Consider the following 25,082-nt stretch of genomic DNA (forward strand, 5'->3'; position numbering starts at 1 on the left):
TGGCTCCAAAATTGGATATCAAATTAGTTTTCTACTCTCAAATAACTTTCATTTGAGTCCCATATTGCCATAATTGGTCAATCAACCTATTTGACTTATTTTTGCCCATTTGGGGGTACTTGGGGGTGGAGCGACCTCACATTACTTGGACCTACTTTTTTATGTAATCTACTATCGAATACTTTTCATTTGAGGCCCATATTGACATAAACGTCGAATATATCAATTTAGAGGAGTTTCTGGGGGAGGCCCGCTGGTTACTTGGACCCAAATTTTAATACGATATTCGTTTTCTAGTCTCCAATACCTTTCATTTGATACCCATATTGTGCTATCGGTCCACTATCCGATATCTAAAAATTATGTAGCCTATGTTTCCTTCCAGACAAACTTACACAAGCTGTGAAGATTTTAAAAAATCGGTTCACTTGTTTTCGATTCTACGGAACAAATAAAAAACCGAGTTCCATATAGTCGTGATGGGTCATATGCCCATTTAAGATGTTTTTGGGGGTAGGGTGACCCCCTTGTCTTCTATCTGATTTTGTAAGCCAGATTCTTAATCTTGTCCCGAATACCTTTCATTTGAAGCCCATATTGACATGAACGTCCAATATATCTGTTTGGGGGATTTTGGGAATGGGGCGGCCCGATGGGCACTTAGACCCAAATTTTAATACCATATTTGTATTCTATTTTCCAATACCTTTCGTTTTATATCCATATTGTCCCGTTCGGTTTACTTTTGATTTTGGGTAACAGGGGAGGGTCCGCCCCCTTCCGAAATCAACAAATTATAAAGTCTATTTCTCCTTCCTGACCATATTCGCAATCTACTCCCGAATACCTTTCTTTTGAGTCCCATATTGTCATGATCGTCAAAAAACCCTATTTTAGGGGGTTTTGGGCGGCCTCCCAGTTACTTGGACCCAATTTTTGATATGAAATTCGGACTCTACTCCTGAATACCTTTCATTTGAGTCCCATATTGTCCAGATCGGTACACTTTTATATCCAAAATTATATAGCCTATGTTTCCGACCAGACCAACCTTCACAATCTGTGAAAATTTCAAGGTAATCGGTGTGTGAATTGTGAATCAAGGTAATCGGTGTGTGAATTGTTTAAACCAGTGTTGCCAAAAAGATAAGAGCTAAAAAATCACCCCTTAAAGTTAAGGTAAGTTCGACCGGGCCAAATCTTTTATTCCCTTCACCATTTGACTTCCAACAACTATGCCAAATACGACCGTAAATCACTCAATAACCTGATATAGCTTCCATTTAAACAGGTCCCTTGATCATCTTTGTTCGGTTTCTAGAAGCTTTAATTTTTGCTGATTTGAAGTTTAAAGAATTATGGTATGTAGAATAAAAATATTATATATAAAATTTATTTTGTATAAATTTTTGCAGAATCCATGGTAGTGGGTTTCCAAGATTCGGCCCGCCCGAACTTAGCACACTTTTATTTGTTTTCCGCTGCTTGTGAGCTTTTTTATACCTACCACCAAAGAATGGGGTATACTCATTCTGTCATTCCGTTTGGAATACATCGAAATATATATTTCCGACTCTTTAAAGTATTGGGTTGCCCAAAAAGTAATTGCTTGATTTTTAAAAAGGAAGTAAATGCATTTTTAATAAAACTTAGAATGAACTTTAATCAAATATACTTTTTTTACACTTTTTTCTAAATCAAGCTAAAAGTAACAGCTGATAATTGACAGAAGAAAGAATGCAATTACAGAGTCACAAGCTGTGAAAAAATTTGTCAACGCCGACTATATGAAAACTCCGCAATTACTTTTTGGGCAACCCAATATATATATTATTTATCGTCATAAAAATTCACGACGACGAGCCATGTCCGTCCGTCTGTGTGTCTGTTGAAATCACGCCACACTCTTTAAAAATAAAGATATTGAATTAAAACTATGCACAGGTGCTTTCTTTGTCCATTGGCAGGTAAGGTTTGAAGATGGGCTATATCGGACTATATTTTGATGTAGCCCCTATATAGATCGATCTGCAGATTTAAGGTCTTGGCCCAAAAAATCAACATTTACTATCCGATTTTGCTGAAATTTGAGACAGTCAGTAGTGCTAGGCTACTCGGCTACTTCTTCAATTTGTCCCAGATCGGTAGATTTGGATAGACCTGTCATAAAGACCAATCTCTCGATTTAAGGTCTTGTGCCCTTAAAAGGCGCATTTATTATCCGATTTCGCCGAAATTTGGGACAATGAGATGTGTTAGGCCCTTCTACATATTTTTTCAATTTGGTTGAGATTTGGATATAGCTGCCATATAGACCGGTCTCTCGATTTTAGGTCTTAGGTCCATAAACGGCACATTTTTAGTCCGATTTCGCTGAAATTAGGGACAGTTAGTTGTGTTAGGTCATTCTTCATCTTTTTTTCAATTTGGCCCATATCGGTCAAATTTGGCTATAGCTGCAATATAGACCGATCTCTTGATTTAAGGTCTTGGCCCCATAACAGGCGTAGACACAGTGAGTTATGTTTGCCTTTTCGACATCCGTTTACTATATAGACCAGATCGTTCTATATTTGGATACATATGCCAAAAAGACCAATATTGAACAGTGACCACTTAATATTCGTGACGAATTTCGAATCGGACCATAGTTTGATATAGCTGCTTTGGGTGTATAGATAATGTATTTTTCAATTTTTGTTTGCTTCTCTTTAGAGACGAGCTCAATGATCGGAGATTGCAAATAGAAAAGAAAAGCCAAAGATAGTAACACACACCAAGCACAATGGGACGCGTTTCATCTTTGGTTAGTAGACTTTTCAACTATATTAGGTGTGATGGCTTCAAGGGGCGTGCGTTGGTATGTTGTATTTTAATCGTATTAATTGCGAAATCGCATCTATGATACAATTACCAAATTAATCACGCTCGACAACCCTGTGTATTAGCTGTACTTTTTCCCAATGCATGTGTTTTTTTCGGCAGCAACCGTCCGGGATTCGAACCTGGGCACACGGTGCAACAGCGAGATCCGTTACCGTTATCTAGCGTTAGAAACTATCAATACAACTTCTAACAGATGCACAAAATCATGTGTAGTACGGAAGAAGTGTAGTTGCCATAGAAAAAAAGTCTGTCATTACGCAAAAACACATGCATTGGGTAAAAGTACAGCTAATAGACAGGGTTGTCGAGAGTTTTTAATGTGGTAATTGTATCATGGATGCTTTTTCGCAATTAATATGATTGAAATACAACATACTAACGCACGGCCTTTGAAGCCATCACAACTAATATGGTTGAAAAGTCTTCTAACCAAATGCGGAACGCGTGAGTGGTGTGCTATCTTTGGCTTTCCTTTGCAAACTCCAATCATTGAGCTCGTCTCGAAAGACAAACAAACAAAAATTGTAATATCTATTGATCTTCGTCCTATCAGGCAAAAAAACTTGAATAATGCATTTTTCATTATGACGAAAGGTGGTCTGCATATATACCCGAGGTGGTGGATATCCAAAGTTCGGCCCTGCCGAACTTAATTCCTTTTTAATTGTTTTATAATATTTTCTTCCTATGCTATTATTTCTCTGTTATGGTACATTTCAGCAATCTATTGTAGCTATCTTCATTCGACCTATACAAAGTTAACCTATTTTGCACTTTTTACTACCTAATTGTCCAAAAACGCATTAAGTCTCTCAATTTTGCTTGTCATAGTGCAGCTAAGCGCAAAGCTCCATTTGAACTGTAGGTTGTTTGGATCGGGCTTATCAAAAGAACGTCTCTTTAATAGAAGATGGGGTTCAAAAGTCATTCAATTTCAAGCGTGTGTATAATGTGTACTGTTTATTTGTTTACTATTTGCAGTATATTTGTGGAGCTTCATATTTTTATCAGTCGATGAAAAGTATGTTAAATCGTTTTGAATAAGTATAGAATTCATTTCCAATTAAAACATATGAATCTATACAAAATTGAGCAGTATCTTAATAACAATCTTTATGGGCAAGTTCCTGTTAATTTGAAAAAAAAAAAAACAAGTTCGGCCGGGCCGCATCTTGATACCCCAACACCATGTATTTGCCAACAATTTTTTCAAACGAACTTAATTGAAGGGCATATGTCTACTCTATGTACCAAATTTCTGCAAAATCAGGCAAAAATTGGAGCCGAGTAGTCTGCTACGGCCTCCAGACGTAGCAGACTCCTCGGCCCGATAGTTATCCCCCAGGCTATGTCCCTGGCCCAAGATCAATATTTCAAGTTGTTACAAACAAAATTGGAGGTCACCGTGGAGCTAGGTTAGCTTGTTCACCTATGACGCCGAATGCATGGGGTGCAAATCCCTGCCTGAACATCGGAAAATTTTTGAGCTGTTGTTTTTCCTTTACTAATGCTGGCTACTTTCGTGAGATATCCTGCCATGTTAAAACTTCTCTAACAAGTTGTATTGCTATGCGGCAAGTCGTTCGGTTATTTTTGGTTTGTCATGTTATGATGAATAGTTTTACTTATAATCAATAGACTTTTTGTACAAACACGGTCCCAAATGCTGAAAAAAGTGGTCGAAAAATTGGCCTCTTGGCTGAAATTTATTTGAGTAAGCAGCGGCAAACCCTTGCCTAAATCATTTAAAAACTTATGACAAACGCTTATCTTTATAAAAAAAAACCAGTAAAGAGGGGCAAAAGTCGGGCGTTGTCGACTGTATAACGCCCTTTACCTACCCTATAAGCACAATGTGGGAGATAAGTTGCCCAAAAAGTAATTGCGGATTTTTCATATAGTCGGCGTTGACAAATTTTTTCACAGCTTGTGACTCTGTAATTGCATTCTTTCTTCTGTCAGTTATCAGCTGTAACTTTTAGCTTGCTTTAGAAAAAAAGTGTAAAAAAAAGTATATTTGATTAAAGTTCATTCTAAGTTTTATTAAAAATGCATTTACTTTCTTTTAAAAAATCCGCAATTACTTTTGTGCAACCCAATATATAAAATTCTGAACCAATTTTGATGGACGTCGGCGAGCAAATATGTTCAAACTGTAATAACTACTGTTGACAAATGACAACATTATTGCAAATTACCCAAAATCTGACCAACATATATATGGAAGCTATGGCTAATTCTGAACCGATTTCGAGCAAACGTCTCGGATAATGGGGTAGTCCTCGAGGAAAGCGTTGTGCAAAATTTTGGCATGATTGGTCAAACAATGCGCTTGCAGTAGCTTGTCATATACAAATATGACAGCTATATCTAAATCTGGGCCGATTTCTATGAAATTCGCCAGTAATATCGAGAGTCATAAGAAAATCCTTCCTGCAAAATTTGGCAAATCGATTAAAAAATGAGGATTTTCTTGCAATATTTCTCAAAATAGGACGAATATATATATGGGAGCTATATTCCAATTTTTTCCAATTCCAATATGCTTCGTCTCTAGGCCGAAGAACATGCCTGTACCAAATTTTGAGACTTTCAGACAGACGGACGGAAATAACTACATCGAATCAGAAAGTGATTCTGCGTCGATCGGTATACTTATGAATCTCTCTTCCTTTTGGGTGTTAGTAGTGGTGTAGGGTATAAAAACAATATTTTTGTTTATAACATTAAATTTTATGCGATCATAAAGCTCATCTCGAAAGAGAAATTCGTACATCATTTAAAAAAAATGCTCCTCGCCCTAACATGCAAAGAAATTAAAAATATATGCATTGTAATCTTCATGAAAACCACACCTAAAACAAGTAAAAGCGTGCTAAGTTTGGGCGGGTCGAATCTTATATACCCTCCACCATGGATCGCATTTGTCGATTTCTTTTCCCGTCATCTCTTCTTAGGCAAAAAAGGATGCAAGAAAAAATTTGCTCTGCTGTTAGAGCGATATCAAGATATGGTCTGGTTTGGACCACAATTAAATTATATGTTGGAGACCTGTGTCAGCCAATTCGAATGAGAATTGCGCCCTTTGGGGGCTCAAGAAGTAAAATAGAGAGAACGATTTATATGGAAGCTGTATCAGACTATAGACCGATTCAGACCATAATAAACACGTATGCTGATGGTCATGAGAGAATCCGTCGTACAGAATTTCAGGCAAATCGGATAAGAAGTCAAGATCCAAGATCGGTTTATCTGACAGCTATATCAGGTTATGAACCGATTTGAACCTAATTTGACATAGTTGTTGAAAGTAACAATAAAAAACGTCTTGCAAAATTTCAGCCAAATCGGATAGGAATTGCGCCCTCTAGAAGCTCAAGAAGTCAAGTCCCCAGATCTGTTTATATGACAGCTATATCAGGTTATGAACCGATTTGAACCATACTTGACACAGTTGTTGGATATCATAACAAAAAACGTCGTGCAAAATTTCATTCCAATCGGATAAGATTTGCGCACTCTAGAGGCTCAAGAAGTCAAGACCCAAGATCGGTTTATATGGCAGCTATATCAGGTTATTGACCGATTTGAACCATACTTGTCACAGTTGTTGGATATCATAACAAAACACGTCGTGCAAAATTTCATTCCAATCGGATAAGATTTGCGCACTCTAGAGGCTCAAGAAGTCAAGACCCAAGATCGGATTATATGGCAGCTATATCAAAACATAGACCGATATGGCCCATTTACAATTCCAACCGACCTACACTAATAAGAAGTATTTATGCAAAATTTCAAGCGGCTAGCTTTACTCCTCCGGAAGTTAGCTTTACTCCTTCGGTGTCGCGACGATACTTTATGGGGTCTCAGACGAATATTTCGAGTAGTTACAAACAGAATGACGAAATTAGTATACCCCCTATCCAATGGTGGAGGATATAAAAACAACCTTTAAAAGATTCTTGAAAGTTAACACTATATTTTTAAATATATAAAAAAAAAAAAAAACTTTTTTCAAAATATCATCTAGGAATATGGTAAACCACAATGGCCAGTTAGCTTCCTGCGTAAATTGAAGAACTGAGGTTTTTATATCTATGTAATGAAGATTTTACTTCCTCCATGTTTTAATCTTATATATTAATAATGTCTGAACTACCCTGTCGTTACTAACAATTTTTTAAGTTCACCAAATTGGCTCTTTTGACACTCAATAGAAAATGCCAAACAAACAATTTAATGGCCAACAGCTGTTTTTTGATGTCCCAAACTGGTTTTGACGCAAGCCACGATCAAAACAAAGTTGGGAAAAATAAGAACTAAACAAAAGCTGAAATCAAAACAAAGAGCATGCGCAACGCACTGCATTACAGAGAGCTGTTAGCTGTAGCTCTCACACATGCCTTTAAAACTCACCGTGTTTATACTCTCTGTGCAATTTTCATTTCATGCGGTATTTCGTCGACCACTACCACATGAAGACTTCAAGCCATTGCTGTGTTTGACTCTCAGTTGAGTTTAAACTACCGTCGAAGACAGAGATTTCTTTTGCTATGGCTCATACATATTGCTGACGTTAAACAAAAGTTCCCATAATTGAAAAAAAAGTGGAAAAATGTGAAAGTGAAATGGAATTCTTCTGCAACTAAGGAAAAGTCAAATTTATGTGAAAATTGTTTAACAATTCTCAAGAAAATAGTTTTAACCAATTAGAGCCATAGGAAAAAACAAAACAAATTAAAATTAAGAGCAGTTTAACAAAATGTTAAACTTCCCTACCAGTCAACATTTCTTTGTCTTGGTCTTGTTGGGTATTGCGTCACAAGCCACAGGTATGTAGATTGAGACCTGGTTGAGCCAAAAACTTACGGCAAAACCCGGTATAGCTGTTAAGGTGAATCATTTAACTTTTTAATGTATGTTTCGCTTCGATTTAGGACAACATTTGATTGCCTATATCTCCCAACATGGCCTACATGGCGAAATAACTTTTCGCCAAGTCAACTCTAGTCATGTGGAAATCTTGGCGGAATTAGAAACCACACTGCAATTTCCTGACCAGGTATGGAGTTGGTCGGTGCGCAAATTTCCCGTTGACTATTCGAACACCGATACAAATGAGCGCTGCGAACTTCAACGTTTGGGTGATCAAATTCTAACATTTGATGATGACTTGGAGTATATCATCATGCCCGGAAATGAATCAGCTATGTGGTATAAGGAAATGCAATTGATAGGTAAGTATAAGGTGGGCCAGCGAAAACTGAGGACATGCAACAAAAACAAGCAAAAGCGTGCTAAGTTCGGCCGGGCCGAATCTTGGGAACCCACCACCATGAATTCTGCAAAAAAATTTATACAAAATAAATTTAGTTGTGGGGCATAATTTTATTATACATTCCAAATTTCAACTGTCGAGCCAGCAAAAATTAAAGCTACTAGGAATCGAACAAGGATGATCGAGAGACCGGTAGACATGGGAGCTATATCAGACTAAGGACCTATTTGGACGGTACTTGGCACAGTTGCTGGAAGTTATAACAGAGCATCGCGTGCAAAATTCCAGCCTAATCGAAGAAAACTTGCCGCTTGTAAGGCCTCAAGAAGTTAAATCAGAAGATCGGTTTACATGGGAACTATATCAGCTTCTTGACCGATTTGAACCATACTTTGCGCAGTTGTTGGAAGTCATAACGGAAAACTTCCTGCAAAATTTCAGCCAAATCGAACAAAAATTGCGTCTTCCAGAAGCTCAAGAAAGTCGTAACAGAGCATCGCACGCCAAATGTCAGCCGAATCGAAGAAAAATTGCGGCTTGTAAGGCCTCGAGAAGTCAAATCAGGAGATCGGTTTACATGGGAGCTATATCAGCTTCTTGGCCGAATTGAATCGTACTTTACGCAGTTGTTGGAAGTCATAACGGAACACTTCCTGCAAAATTTCAGCCAAATCGAACAAAAATTGCGTCTTCCAGAAGCTCAAGCAGTCAAATCGGGAGATTGGTTTATATGGGAGCTATATCTAAATCTGAACCGAAATGGCCCATTTGCAATCCAATTACCTACATCGATATTAAGTATCTGTGCAAAATTTCAAGTGGCTATCTTTACGCGTTCGACCGCTATCGTGATTTCGACATATATCTACTTTATGGGGTTTTAGACAAGTATTTCGAGGTGTTACGAACGGAATGACTAGATTAGTATACCCCACCCTATGGTAGTGTGTGTACAAAAAAAAAAACAACTAAAAAGGCTTTAAGTTGGGCCAGGCCGTTCTTTGGATTGCCACCATCATTTATGAACCCGCAGCAGCTATATCGAAATATGGTCCGATCTACACCAAACCCAGTACAGACGTTGAGAATCTAACGCAGTTCAGCGAAATCGGGTGATAAATAAGGCATTCATGGGGGAAAGACCATAAATTGGGAGATCGGTAGATATGGAGCTATATCCAAATTTAATCTCATCCTAACCCAATACAGCTCACAGTGGGAAATTTCAGCGAAATCGGGTAATAATGCGGCTTCTATGAGTATTTGACCTTAAATCGGGTGATCGGTCTATATAGGGGTTATAACAAATTATTATCGGATCCAGACCATATTTAATATCGTGGCCGAGAGTCCTGGGACAACTCACTTTGCTAAATTTCAGCAAAATTGGGTAGGCCTTATATCGGTCTATTTGCGTTAGACCTTATTTCGGGACATCGGCTTATATGGGGGCTATATTAATATATTTGATACAGATGTCAAGGGTTCTAAGACAACTTATTGTGCCGAATTTTAGCAATATCGGGTAATAAATGGGGTTTCTATAGGCCCAAAACCATAAATCGGGAGATAGGTGTATACATATGACAGCTGTATCCAAATATAGTCCGATCGTACGAAATTTCAGCGAAATCGGGGAATAAATGAATCTTCGACCTTAAATCGGTTGATCGGTCTATATGGAGATCATCGGTGTCGAGGGTCCTAGGACAACTTACTTTGCTAAATTTCAGCAAAATCGGTTAAACCTCATATCGGTCTATTTGCGTTAGACCTTATATCGGGATATCGATCTATATGGGGCAATATTAATATATTTGATACGCATGTCGAGGGTCCTAAGACAACTTATTATGCCGAATTTCAGCAACAACGGGTAATTAATGAGGCTTCTATCGGCCCAAAACCTTAAATCGGGAGATGGGTATATACATATGACAGTTGTATTTAAATATAGTCCGACCTGGACTATACTCGATACGGATATCAAAGTTCTTAGCACAACTCTGTGCTGTGCAAAATTTTAGTAAAGTCAGGTAATAATTAAGGCATCTTAAATCAGAAGATCGATGTATATGACATCTATACTCAAATTTGGACCGATCTCAACCATACGGGGTAAGGATATCATAGGTCTTAACATAGCGTGTATCAAGCGTAGATCCTTGCAATTCAGCAAGTGGTGGAATGGCTGAGACATAATGTCATTACGACGATTGGCATATGTATCTTCTCAGACAGCCAGGTAGCCATTAAATCCCTGGAGAACGCATTTCTGAACACAAAAACCACCCTCGACTGTCGCAGATCTCTCAACGAGATGGCTGAACAGTTCAAAATTCACCTGTTCTGGGTGCCGGGCCACAGAGATACCCCAGGGAACTGTAAAGAGGACGAGCTTGCGTGTCTACGTACAACCCTACACATTCCAGGGATACTGGAATCCGGGGGTATGCCTCTAGCGACATGTAAGCTAAGTTTTCAGGACCAGGCCCGAAGGACAACGAATGATAGATGGTCACAAAGAGGGGACTGTGAGCATTCCAAAACTATGTGGCCTTTTCTGGACATAAGGCGGTCTTCCGCTTTGTTGTCATTGGCTAGAACAGATGTCTCAGTCATTGTGTCCGTCATGACAGGTCACTATCTAATCGGAAAACATGCTGACAGACTGAAGGTTTCCAGCAACGAATTTTGCAGAAGCTGTGGGGACATCGAAGAAGAAGAGACTACAGAACACCTTTTGTGTGTATGTCCCCCACTAGCAGTCAGAAGGAGATGCACTTTAGGTTCTCGTTTCTTTGAGAGCCTCTCTGATTTAGCGGATGTGAAAATTCGGATTTGAAGTTATTGGGATTTTTATAACGATTTCAATGGTTCAACGGTATGAACTAGAAGGCATCTTCCTTCTTCTGTTCCTGTGGTATCAGAATGGACGAAAACGTCTAATTGAGTGGGATGGCAGACCGCCACCTAAACCTAACCTAACATATTGGGTTGCCCAAAAAGTAATTGCGGATTTTTCATATAGTCGGCGTTGACAAATTTTTTCACAGCTTGTGACTCTGTAATTGCATTCTTTCTTCTGTCAGTTATCAGCTGTTACTTTTAGCTTGCTTTAGAAAAAAAGTGTAAAAAAAGTATATTTGATTAAAGTTCATTCTAAGTTTTAATAAAAATGCATTTACTTTCTTTTAAAAAATCAGCAATTACTTTTTGGGCAAACCAATAATTCTAAATTTTAGTAAAATTGGGTAATAAGTCCGTCCTTTATGGGCATAAGACCCTCAATCAGAAGATCGGTCTATAAGGTCGCTATATCAAGACATAGGCCATCTTTGAACTTAACCTGCCTATGGACAAAAAAAAGGATCTGTTGTTGTAGCCACATTGCATGTGAAGGTAGCGATCCTCGTCAAGCTTCTGTAGGTGAGTAAGCTCGTTTCGGTCCAAAGGACCGATCGCCGCTGGGACAGGGTGACCATTGGTTATTTAAAGGCATCAATAACTCGCCTTGTCATATCAAGCATGATAAACACTCACTATTTTTGCAAGAGCCGGTGCCGCCCGACCTCTCACTCAGACTCTCCGCTCTATACCGTTGATTATCCGCGACTGCCGTTGCAGCTACTCGGTTTAAAGCATTCCTCTATCCGCAACCTGTGGGCGCGCTCGGTAGCTCGCAGCTAAGCTTCACGTGACACCAATGAACATCACACAGATAGGACCTCAGAGTCCTGTGTAGTGCTCACGGCTATCCCGTGCTGTGTAAAGTCAAAATTTATTATTAATTTTTTTACTGACTGTAGCGGGATTTTATCAGACGGACAAATGGATGCAAGGACAGACAGATGGACATGGCTAGATCATCTTAGTCGTTTTTTTTTTACCAACACGCAGGGGATGTCTCATACAAATGCAGTGCATTGCGTTGGCAATTAGGAAAGTTAAGGCCTGGAGTGGGGAAAGAGGGAGTAGGGTTGACTTATGTTTCTGAACGTCAATGTTGATGGGAAAGACACTAGCCGGGACTCGATTCCACATACAAATGATTCGGGCGAAAAATGGATTTTCTCGGTAATGCATAGTTTGGTCAACTGGCCAATCAATTATAAACGGGCGTGAGTTCCTGGCAAGTCTTGTATTTCTGGTGAACATCCTAACGTCAGGAATAAGACGACGAATATCCCTGGAACACACGCCATGAAAATAACGATAGAGCAATACAACGCTATCCACAATCCAACGATGTTCTAAAGAAGCAATAAAGTTGGATACCGTACTGTCCCCAATCAAAATCATCGCTCTCCGCTGAACCCGGTCAACTAGCTCCAAGGATGAATTTGGATCCCCTGCCCATATATGAGAGTTATATTCCGTCCTCTGCCTGATGTAGTATAGATATTTAGAAGATCAGAAGATGTGAATTACTTCTTGCACCACTTAAGATAGCCCAAACACTTGAATGCTTCTTTCGACTTCTTCTTCGAATACGTGTTTTGACCAACGGACATCACACTGTATCTTCATGCCCAGAACCGTCGATAGATATTGACGATTGTAGCGGGTTAGTGAATCGCTTGTGAGACAAGAAACAGCACTGCGTCTTCTGAGCGTTAAAGCCTACTCTGTTCATTCTACAACGTTCGGAAATTGCCAACAAATACTAGGAGAGCGTCTTATCCATTATGCGCCTCCTTCTCACAATTTCTTGAGGATTGGACCTATGGTCTATTGAATTTGAATGACGCAGACTACTTGTCGTCGGCAGTTGTTAAGAGTCATTACAGAACATTATGTGCAAAATTTCAACCAAACCGGATTAAAATTGAGGCTCCTAGGGGCTCAAGAAATCTAATCGGGAGATCGGTTTGTGTGGGAACTATATCATGTTCTTGACCGATTTGGTCCGTACTTACCGCATTTGCTGGAAGTGATAACAGAACACTATGTTTAAAATTTCCGCCATATATATCCAAATCTGAACCGATATGGCCTATTTGCAATCCCCAACGATCTTCATCAATTTTTAGTATCTGTGCAAAACTTCAAGCGTCTAGCTTTACGCGTTCGACCGCTATCGTGGTTTAGACAGACGAAAGGATGGACGGAGGTATATGGCTAGTTCGACTCACAATGTCGAGACGATCAAGAATATATATACTTTATGGGGTCCTAGATCAACATTTCTAAGTGTTACAAACAGAATGACTAGGTTAGTATACCCCCATCCTATGGTGGTGGGTATAAAAAGGGAAGGGAAAAGGACAGAGCTTTGTGGTATACCTGCCGTCAATGGGTACTCATCGGATAAGAACCCAACTAATTGTGAGGTATTTTGCTATGTAAAAACTCCTATCGGACTTGGCTATAAAAAGGAGGCCCCTTATCTTTGAGCTTAATCTGGAATTGAACTGCACTCATTGATATGGGAGAAGTTAGCTGGGAATGTTCATGGACAAATTTGCATTGCATTTAAACGGAATGACAAAATGAATACATCCTCGTTCTACGGTGGTGGGTATTATAAATTTGGTTTGTCGGGGACTAATCTTTTATATCCTCCAATATGATTTTCTGATTTCTGGATGATTTTTTCCTATAGGCAGAGAACATAAAGTAGGATATGTCGGTCAGTCTATATATACAATAGAAAGCATGGTAAATTTCGAGTAGCACTAATGCAGCCGCGGAAATCATGGTGGTTGGTTCCCAAGATACGGCTAGGCCGAACGTGGCCCACTTTTACTTGTTTAGTTACTGCTTTAATGGAAGCTGTTCGTTGTACACAATATTCTCCAGTCGAACTGTTCACTTTTCTCTAACTCATTTTCCCTATTTTTTCAGGTCCCAAAGGTATTTGGGGTAAATCCCTAGTACTGACCGAAATCTCCCGCAATGTACGCGCCTGTGCCACCATCACCACCATACAGGTATCTGTGGAGCATGTGGCCGAGGCCCGATTCAATACTCCCATCACTGGTTCTGTGTACTTCCGATGGTTGGCGCCCACAGAAGAGGCATCTGGGGATACCCTTATCTACTCTGATCTGTATCACATCCAATCACAACCCACGAACTCGGATCCTAGCGAACACATGACAAAACATCGTTGGAAAATATTTGTGACAGACATATTAAAATACGATCATCATCGTACCGAGGATAATTGTAATTTCTTACAATTAGTATTCGATCCTGCTGGGGAGGGGGAGGGTAATGGCATAGGAGATCTGGATAATCGATTGGGTATGCTAAGGGTAGCTAAGAATGCCTTGAAATCACCACAGCGTGCTGTATTTCGTGATGAGAAGTTGGCCTTGCTGCCTTCAGATTTGACCATACCACATCGTACTTTGTACTTGGTGTTGTACGAGGATCAGCATCCGGAAAATTTTTTGGCTTGCACGCAGATAAGGCGTGTAAAGCCTTTGACTTATAAGTGAGTAAGAATGAGAAAAAAAAATAAATTTGAATTCATTGTTATCCCCTTTTTTTAGATCAATTGTCAACCATGCCGGCATTCAAGGAGAAATCACCATGACCCAACGCTCTAAATTTGATCCCACCTTTTTGAATTTCACCATAAACACTGTGGACCAATATGCCCAGCATGTGGCGAAAAAATTTGCCGAAGATGTGGCCAGTTTTCGTATTCATCAACTTCCTCCCGTGCCCCATAAACTAGGGCTGCCAGATTATTGTGATTCTACTGGAGAGATTTATAATCCCAGGGAAATAGAAAAAACTGAAATACCTCCAGCAGGTTATGGTACCCAAGATCAATACCCTATAGGGGATATAAGCGGCAAGTTGCAGAGTCGTAATAAAAATTATTATCATCATTATACATTATCAGGAGCCACTTCGGAGCTTAATGGCTTATACTGGGATATATTCCTACCCCTGCAGGGTCTGGAGAGTGTGGCTCATCGCAGCATGATCATTTCACAATTTAATCGCACCAATGTGGAAAATATCACCGAAATGTTGTGGGATTGTGCCAATATCAATCAATATGAAATGAATGGCATGTACCAGAAACCCATGTTTACAGCCCAAGTCCTATTTCGTTATCCTATTGTGGGTAGAGTGCTATTTCGTCAGCCCGCCGAGGAACCTTGGCAGGATACCACAGTGATTTTTGAATATCTAATACATGCTGATGGTTCCACCCAGAATAATACATTTGCCCATAGATGGGCCATACACAGTAGTGCGCCTGGCAAAGATTTCTATGATTGGCAAAATCGTTGCATATCCACAGGAGGAGTTTTTAATCCCTACAAAGTAGATTGGGGAAATCGTTCGGTGGATGATTATTGTAGTCCTCGTCTGCCTGCCATGTGTAGGGTAGGAGCTTTGGATATACGCATGGGTACATTAAATATAGCGGGCAGTAAGCGTAATGCCCAAGAGATTAGTCGACGCATATTCACTGACACCAATTTGCCTCTATCTGGAAGGCATAACATCATGGGAAAGTCTTTGGTGATCTATGATGATTTTGGACCCAAAGCGAGGGGAGAGAGATTGGCGTGTTCCATGTAAGTAAAAAAGAAAGCCATAGCAAGTTCAAGGTTTCAAATATAAAGGAAAATTTTTTAAAATTTAAACTTGATTTCTAGAGGAATTTTACCTAAAACTACCACTTTCTTCAATTCTAATGAAAATTTTGCTAAAATTATGATTTTATTGGAAATGTCAAAAATAGGTGATTGGGAGATTTAGTCAAATTGGAATCTTTATGCATAAAAAATTTGGTAAAAATTTTAATTTTATGGTATTTTTGTCAACATTTAGCTAAGATTGAAAAAAGGGTGCGTATATTTATACACCGATATCACTGTGGACATAAGGGTGGGAGATTTCTGATTCTTGGGATTGTACTGAGCAAGAACGTTCACCAGACTATATGTCTATGGTGAAAATCGTGGCTCCAGATTTTGACTTGCAATTCTTTCTCAGATTTGTTTCACTTTTTTTGATATTTTGCCCTTTAACAGTCAAACCATTGAGATTTTCGATCCAACACTAAGAAAAAATTTGTAGCCAAGGCAATATTTAAGAACTCTTTAGTACATCGCAAAAGCATTGGAATGCTCCTTTAGGCAGTTTTGGCCTTGTGAAATTGTATATTTTTCGCGAAAATATTGATAAATTGCTATGAACAACTGAATATGGAAATTTCTCAACGTTTTCGCGAAAATTTTCCGTTTTCACTTCCTTCGTCTGCTTGGTTCTGCTGAATATCCCTATCCAGGAACTCTGCGACTGAGGTGAGAGGGATATGAGCCTGAGTCGAGAGGGTCAGACTGGGCAATTAAACAGTTGACGTGTTCGTATGGTCCCTGATCACAATCGAGACATACATCCTGCACGTTGGCATCAATTCTTGCTCTGTAGGAGTTGAGGCTGCACCAACTGCTGGATCGTAATTGAGCCAGAACTTCTCTTCATTGCCGGGGGAGGTTAATTTCTTCAGGTGCAATGGGAGGACGTCATTCTCCAAGGACCACATTCACCCGGTAGCTATTCACCGCATCTAGTACCGTGTCCGCATGAAGCTTGTCTATTCACACTTATTCTGGAGCTTCTCTCTTGATCACACTCTAGATCATGTAGATCCACCTTAAGGCGTCTGGACGGCGGATACCTATCCACAAGATGACTATTTGGATGTTCCCTGCGATAACAGCCCAGAAGGTATCGCTTGAACAGCATGTAATTATGTCTTCGCACTCGTCAAATTTTTGTCTTCTGATGGAGATAATCCACGTGAGAAATGAGGAGACAACCCGTCGCAGTTCGAAGAGAGGCATTCTGACAGATTTTAATATTACCCCACTGCGGGTAACATAGCTTACGAGACCACACTTCCGCTGCATAACTTGCAACAGACCGACCAATTACTTTGTACGTGGTCAACAAGGTTCCTTTGTTAGCACCCCAAGTGCTGGCGGCAAGCGACTCGAACACTTTTGACCTTAGCGATAATTGAAGTGGCATGTGGGGAGAATGTGTAAGAGCTGCCAAATTGGTGTCAGAAGTATTCTGGGACATTTGATGCTTGGAATCGTTTCTCCATCGATTATCACATTCAGCTCATTATCCACCTCATTGTAGGGAACAATTGAGGCCACCGTAGTTCAGAGGTTAGCATGTCCGCTTATGACGCTGAACGCTTGTGTTCGAATCCTGGGGAGACCATCAGAAACAATTGTCAGCTTTGGTTTTCCCCTTCTAATGCTGGCAACATTTGTGAGGTACTATGCCATGTAAAACTTCTCTCGAAGGAGATGTCGCACTGTGACACGCCGTTCGGACTCGGCTGTAAAAAGGAAGCCCCTTATCATTGAGCATAAAATTTGAATCAGACTGCACTCATTGATATGTTTACCCCAGTTCCTTAGCAGAATGTTCATGGGCAAAATTTGCATTTTTGTAGTGAACAATGTGGCAAAAGATTTGGAGGCATATATCTTTAACTTGCAAAGAAATAGGCTGCAAGTTCATTGAGATAGACGTTTAACCTATCGCAGATGTCATCAATGGATGGGCGACCTGATACCATGATCGTACAATCGTCCGCATATAATACGATCTCTTTGCCATCTGGAGGGCTGGAATGGAAACACTGTAGGTAGAGGTTAAACAGTGCCGGAGATATCACCCCACCTTGGGGAACTCCCTTTTTCACTCTACGGTGTTTCGACCCTAAATTCTAGAAATGACTGCACAGATAATTCGCGACTCATAGGACTTAAATTTTATTGGGATTTTTTCTTTTCTCTATTTTAGCATCAATGGTCATTTTCGTCGTAAAGTAGTGGCCAAAGAATGGTTTGGCAATGGTGATGATGTCAGTGTATTAGGTAAAGTAGAGGTAACCCAACAATCCGAATATGACATCAGCAATGTGGAAGTGCAGTTCAAGGGTTTAGAGCAAAACAGTGGCTATCACATACATATGGTAAGACAACAAGACCCATATTAACATCTCTGCAACTAACCAATTCTTCTTAACCACTCGAAACCAGACCCCCGTGGAAAATAATCTCGCTTTTCCCTGCGAGGACAGCACTCTCTATGGACATTTTAATCCCTACCAAGTTAACCCCAAATTATCACCACCACCCCATCAAGGCAGTACGGAACAATATGAGATGGGTGATTTGAGTGGAAAATTTGGCACTTTGGATTCTTTGACTCAATATGAGGATTATTACAATGATACTCGTCTTCCTTTGTTTGGCATAAACAGCATTATTGGCCGTTCGGTGGTGATTCATAAGAAAAAACGAAATGCTCGCTGGGCCTGTAGTACCCTAGAGAGAGGTTATTCACCACATGAGGCTCGTGAGATAAGAGCCATTGCTTCGTTTCATCATCCTACTGGTTATGCCTATGGCTATGTTAAAATGACACAACTGATACATAATGATGGAAGTCAATCGGATACTGTGTTAGAGGTGAAATTGAGGCATCCTGGTAAAAATGATAGGAATGTGGTAAGTAGAAATAATATTTTGAGAGAAAATAAAGAAGATATTTGAAGTTTGAAATATCTAAGAAATGTTGATTTAAACCCTTCTTTCTCTATTTTTTTTTTTTTTTACATAAAATGTGGTGTATAATTAAAATTTTGTTTCGTTTACAGACCCGAAATCATAATTGGCAAATTTTTGTAAATCCTGTTGGTGTTGATGCCGCTGTTAAGCCCACAATCACTCGATGTGTAGCTGGAGGTTATGTTTGGAATCCCTATTTTACCCAATTGGCAGATCCTTTGAATGTAAGTTAATTTTATAAAATTTCAACGATTTTATGTATCAGAAGTCAGTAATGATGCCAACACAAGAAGAAGTTCAAGTTTTGCTGAAAGACTTAAGACACAAACCCTAGATTCCGAAAGACTTAAGACACAAACTTCGAGATTAATTGAAAAAGACTTAAGACACAAACATGATAGAGAGAACAATGAACATGAGACAAATGAAGATGAAGAGAGCAGAGAGAGCTATTTTGGCAGGAGATGGGAACAAAATAACAAACAATTTTATTTAGTGCAAAATCTTGGACAGGAAACTGAATTTGAAGTGTCACATTCAGGGGCGTACTGAGAAGGCTCACAGATGTTGGGCTCTTTGTAGAAATGGGGCCTGAATCCGAGGATAGTCCATTGGCTCCACAGGAGCGGGATTAGACCAATACTTACTTACGTCTCAGAAGTTTGGTGGACTGCTATGGAGAAAAAGTACAACAGAAGGAACATACAACTGGGTCAGAGAACATGTTGTCTTGGCATAGGTGGAGCGATGAGGACCACGCCCCCAAGGCACTGGAGACTATTCTAGATATTGACATACAGATTAAGTGTGAGGCAACCACTGCGGCTATGAGACTTAAGGCGATGGGAGAATGGATTGAGGATGGGAGCAGCTCATACCATCGCGGTATAATCGAGGCGGCGATAGGAATCCTGGAAGGAAAGGAAGAGGTTTCCGATCGGATACCTGAAATTAACCTTGACGTCTATTTGCGAAGCACTGCCGTCATCGGCACAGTCTTGGATTGACGGAACCCTAGTATTGCCATCTGGAAAATCATGTTACAGGGATGGATCAAAGCTAGAGGACAGAGTGGGCCTGGGGTTTTACATTGAGAACCCAGGGACTGAGATCTTTAGACTGCCTGACCGTAATACGATCTTGCAGGCGGAGATCCGGGCGATCACGGAATGCGTGAAGTGGTGTGGTGCTAACGCGAGGACGTCGAGTACGGACAGTAAAATTCCCATAAGGGCAATAACAATCAGCATGGTAAGGTTACGAACAGTCTTGCAGTGTAAGAAGGAGATTAACGCCTTCTATTAGAATGGCAAAATCCGCATCGTTTGGGTGCCGGGCCATAACGGAGTAAGTGGGAATGAAAGGGCAGACGATTTGGCGGTGAAGGCCAGAGGACTTGGTTAACCCGAAGCCTTTTGAGTCGACGCAGTCCGAGTTAAAGGAGTGGTCGACAAGAAAACACGTTCTCCAAACTTGTTTTCTAATAAATTGATTGTGACATTCGATGTGTGCCTTGTGGCGCCATCCTGTTGGAACCACATGTCATCCAAGTCCATATCATCCAATTGGGCCAAAAATATTCTGTTAATATTTCATAGGAAAATGCCGGTCTTGATCATCACGGAAGAAGTACGGCCCAATGAAGTACGGCCCGCCGACCCATAAACCTCACCAAACCGTTATATTATCGAGATGCAAAGATGACACATGAAGTACGTGCGGATTGCTGCCTGACCAATAACACATATTTTGCATTAAATGAGCCCCATCGCTGAAGATGATTTTAAACGTTGATGATTCTTAACATTGAGGCCATTGACTCCGAATTTCGGTAGTAAATTTGAATAATTTCGACACGTTGTTGGGTCTTATATCTTTGCATTATAAAATGGCAAACCTTACTGACGAGAAATGTCAAAAGAGCGGCAAAAAATATGGGGTCGTTTGCTGTCCCTATCGATCTACTTATGTAGCGTCCCTGTTTGCGTCGTTTTCGGTCCCTATCAGTCTACTTTTGCAGCGTCCCCGTTGAAAAACCCTTTACATGCAGATATCCTATTCCGACACTATATGTTCTTGATGCTCATAACATTGTAAGACAATCTAGCCATGTCCGTCAGTCTGTCTGTTGGCAACACGTTGTGACAAGTTCTTGGATTAACTTTTTCATATATATAAGAGCTGTGTCAGATCATAAACCGATATGGACCGTACATTTCATGGATGTCAGAAGTCATAGAAAAATACCACTTCCAAAATTTTATATAAATCGGGCTTAGGAAGCCAAATTGGGAGATCGGTTTATATAGCTGCTGTATTAAGTTATTGGCCGATTTAGACCATATATGACTCAGTTATTAAAAGTCAAAACAAAACGCGACGTGCAAAATTTTAGGCGAATTGGATACAAATTTTGTTCTCCAAAAGGGAGATCGGTTTTTATGGCAGCTACTTCCGGTTATGAACTTATTTATACCATAATTGTCACCATTGTTGAAAGTTGTTCCAAAACGACTCGTGCAAAATTTTAGCCAAATCGGATGAGAATTGCATCCTCTAGGAGCTGTGGAAGTTTGATATGGAGATCGGTTTATATGACAGCCATATCAGGTTATGAACCGATTTGAACCATACTTTGCAGAGTTGTTAGAAGTCATATCAAAACGCAAAATTTCAATCAAATCGGGTGGTAATTGTTCTTTCCAAATGATCAAGAAAACAAATCGGAAGATAGGTTTATATGGCACCTATATCAAAACATTGACCGATTTGGCCCATTTACAATCCCAATGGGCCTACACGAATAAGAATTATTTAGGCAAAATTTCAAGCACCTACTTTAACCACTTACAAAGTTTGCGTTCTTTCGACAGACAGACGGACAGATGACAGACAGACATGCCTAGATCGACTTAAAATTTCATGACTATCAAGAATATATATAGGTTAGGTTAGATTTAAGTGGCAGTCTGCCATCAGACTCACTTAGACGTTTTCGTCCATTGTGATACCACAGGAACAGAAGAAGGCTTTTCGTTCTTACCTTTAAACCATACAGATAGCTTTAAAAACCCCAATAACTTGCGAATGTTCACATCCACTAAATCAGACAGGTTCTCAAAGAAATGAGAACCTAAAGTGGAACTCCTTCTGACTGCTAGTGCGGGACACACACACAAAATGTGTTCTATAGTCTCCTTTTCTTTGATGTCCTCACAGCGTCTGCAAAAGTCGCTACTGGCAACCTTCAGTCTATCAGCATGTTTTCCGATTAGACACAATGGGTGAGACGTCTGTTCTAGCAAATGACAGCAAAGCGGTAGCCCTCTTCAAATGTAGATTAGGCCACATAGTTTTGGAATGCTCACAGCCCCCTCTTTGTGACCATCTATCATTCGTTGTCCCTTGGGACTGGTCCTGAAAATTTAGCTTACATGTCGCTAGAGGCATATCTACAGATTCCAGTATCCCTGGAATGTGTAGGGTAGTTCATATCTCACAAGCTCGTCCGTTTTACAATTCCCTGGGATGTCTCCGTGGCCTGGCACCTAGAACAGGTGAATTTTGAACTGTTCAGCCATCTCGTTGAGAGATCTGCGACAATCGAGGACGGTTTTTGTTTTCAGAAATACGTTTCCCAGGGATTTAATGGCTGCCTGGCTATCTGAGAAGATATTAATGCCAATCGTCATAATGACATTATATCTTAGCCATTCCACCACTTCCTTAATTGCAAGTATCTCCGCTTGATACACACTGCAGTGGTCGGGTAACCTTTTCGATGTGACCAGTTCTAGATCTTTAGAGTTCACACCAAAGTCCAGCTTGTCGTTTAGTTTGGAACCATCCTTCAAACCACAAAACCATATAGCATTATAGGTCTGACAACTGCAGTATATACCCAATGCATAACAAGCGGTGTATAGGGCAAGAGTTGCCTTTCTTGCGCTTTCCAAAATTTGGATTTTAAGTTCAATTTCCTGTCCAGCATTTTGCGCTTTCTGTAAATGGAACATTCTCTCCTCCCAAGGACACAGGTGCCACTGTAGGCAACATATATCTCCTGCTGAAATGAACTACTTCTATCTTGCACGGATTTATACCTAGACCTCTATCGTTAGAACAACTGCTGAGTCGTCTTCTGATTCCCAACCCCACAGCTTCTATAGACATTCAGTTTCAACTTGTTGAATCCGTAGGACACAATCCCTTCAGACTTGTTGAGGTCTGCGAGACAGCCGGAGTTGAGTTCGAATACTGCATGTCTCTGGTCATCATCAGCCTCATCCAATCTTCCAGTCGGTAATTGAAAGATTCGGATTACATTCTCTTAGTCTTCCAAGTATCGATTCAGGATCTAAGGGAATGCTTGGTATCTAAGCATGCGCAATTGGTCGAGAAGGAATATCTTCCTCCTTGGCAAAATCTAGTGCTGCACCTGGCCATGTCTCACCAATCTTTTTTAGCGCATACACGATACATTTCAATTGAGCGTTGATCTCCAAAGTCAATTAGGCTATATTATACCAGCCAGCATCGTCACAAACTGGAGGAGACCCATGTTAGGCATGTTAAGTTCGAAAATAGGCTATATTCGATGTAACCTCAATACGGACCGATCATGCGATTTAATGTCTTGGGGCTTTGAAAGAAGCCGATTTCGCTTAAATTTGGTACGCTAAGTTGGATTCATGATTTCGATATCCGTTCTATTAAGTTCGAGATCGGACCATATTTGGATATAGCTGCCATATTGGGCTCATTAAAGGCGCATTTATTGTCCGATATAGCTGCGATATCGGTGTCATATAGACCATTATTCGGCTTTATCATATTGAGCAGAAAATTGTATTGAGCAGAAAATTGTATCGACGTCCATGCCGAGTTTGGTCCAAATCGAACCATTTTTCCATATAGCTGCAATGGGTTCAAAGATGATAAATATTTGACCGAAGTATATACATCCGAGGTAGTGTCTATCCAAAGTTCGGCCCAGTCGAACTTAATGTATTTTTACTTTTTAAGTTTGATTGTTAAATTTAATATAATCATAAAACTAATTTTGTTTCATTGCATTTAAAGCGTGATTTGTACGAACTTGAATGTGGCCCAGATAATCCTTTACGCTGCTATGTGGGTGATGTCGGAGCCAGATTGGGAACAATAGGTATGTTTGAAATAAAAATTTTAAATTTGATTGCTTATTGCACTACACGAAACTATTGTACATTGCGCTCTTTTTAACTTTTTTAATTTTTTCTTCTCAAAAATACAGATCTTGGTGCTGAACGCACTGTGGTCACAGATCCCAACTTCCCTTTGGAGGCCCCAGTGGGAGCTATAGGCCGTTCTTTGGTAATATTTGGTCCAGACTACTCAGGAGAACGTTTCGCCTGTGCCAACATAGAACCGGATCACAATGTGATTAAATATATCAATCTACAGAAACCACCCAGATTTGTGGTGTAAGTAAAGAATGTTTCCAAAACATGGAGATAATATATTAAAAATCATTGCAATTATTTCTAGAGCCCAATTTCTTGATGAACTACGTTCGGTCATGGGCATACCCGAATGGATGTTAGATGTTGATGCTCGTAAAACCAAAGAGCTACATGGAGGATCCTGCATTCAAATGATCATACATTTCAAGGGTCCCATAGCTCATCGCCTGGAATTGGATATGTCTCGATTGATAGCTGCTGGGCGTTTGGATGCCCCTAGTTTGTATATTCCTGGTTATGTGAATACCAAACGCAAGGCCACCATTTCGTACAGGACTTGTGGTGTAAGGGATCGTAATGAAAATCGTAAGTAGTTGTTGAAAACTTATTAATTGTGAAAAAATTTATATATTTTGGATCCGATTTTTTTTTACTTTAAGGAAATAAAATACAAAAAGGTGGTATTTCTGCAGCCTCCCATATAGATGGCAAAGTGATTTTGTTGGTATTACTAAGCTTAGTGTCTCTAAGTGATTTTGTGTATAACATTATAATTTAGAAATTGCTACAATTGATTTGTGCATAATATTTGTTTAAGTGTAATGTGAAAAGTGTGAATGATTGTTGTTGGATTGTTATAATATCTTAATACTCAAAAATTAATAAAAATCAAGTCATAACTTATGCTTTATATCTTAGGTTAAATTAAAAACAAGTAAAAAGGGGCCGAACTTTGGATACCCACTACCTCGGGAATATATGTAAACCACCTTTCAACAAAATTCGGTGAAAATTTCATACCTTATGTCCCATATCAGTTATATCAAAATATGTTCCGATTTGGACCAAATACTAAAATACAGATATAGCTATCTAAAAATAAACCGATCTGAACCATAA

General features: G+C 39.8%; 1 protein-coding gene across 1 annotated transcript; it reads left to right on the top strand.

Moving 5' to 3' along the window:
* Positions 1 to 7,378: 7,378 nt before the first annotated feature.
* LOC106095682 (uncharacterized) lies at positions 7,379 to 24,556 on the top strand. Its single transcript, XM_059363528.1, has 10 exons — positions 7,379 to 7,721; positions 7,827 to 8,126; positions 14,015 to 14,609; positions 14,668 to 15,714; positions 17,969 to 18,140; positions 18,208 to 18,678; positions 18,828 to 18,962; positions 23,821 to 23,905; positions 24,014 to 24,203; positions 24,268 to 24,556. Exons 1-10 carry the CDS (start codon positions 7,652 to 7,654, stop codon positions 24,554 to 24,556), a joined length of 3,354 nt encoding a protein of 1,117 aa, XP_059219511.1. The 5' UTR covers positions 7,379 to 7,651.
* The last annotated feature ends 526 nt before the right edge of the window (positions 24,557 to 25,082 follow it).

This window comes from Stomoxys calcitrans, chromosome 2 (assembly GCF_963082655.1).
Source record: "Stomoxys calcitrans chromosome 2, idStoCalc2.1, whole genome shotgun sequence".
Lineage (NCBI taxonomy): Eukaryota > Metazoa > Arthropoda > Insecta > Diptera > Muscidae > Stomoxys > Stomoxys calcitrans.

Bases quoted from the DNA above. Each gene is read 5' to 3' on its own strand.
- LOC106095682 (XM_059363528.1), top strand. From the start codon at position 7,652: ATGTTAAACTTCCCTACCAGTCAACATTTCTTTGTCTTGGTCTTGTTG. The intron at 18,141-18,207 runs GTAAGACAACAA...ACTCGAAACCAG, and splicing joins GTGGCTATCACATACATATG to ACCCCCGTGGAAAATAATCT. The intron at 24,204-24,267 runs GTAAGTAAAGAA...AATTATTTCTAG, and splicing joins AAACCACCCAGATTTGTGGT to AGCCCAATTTCTTGATGAAC.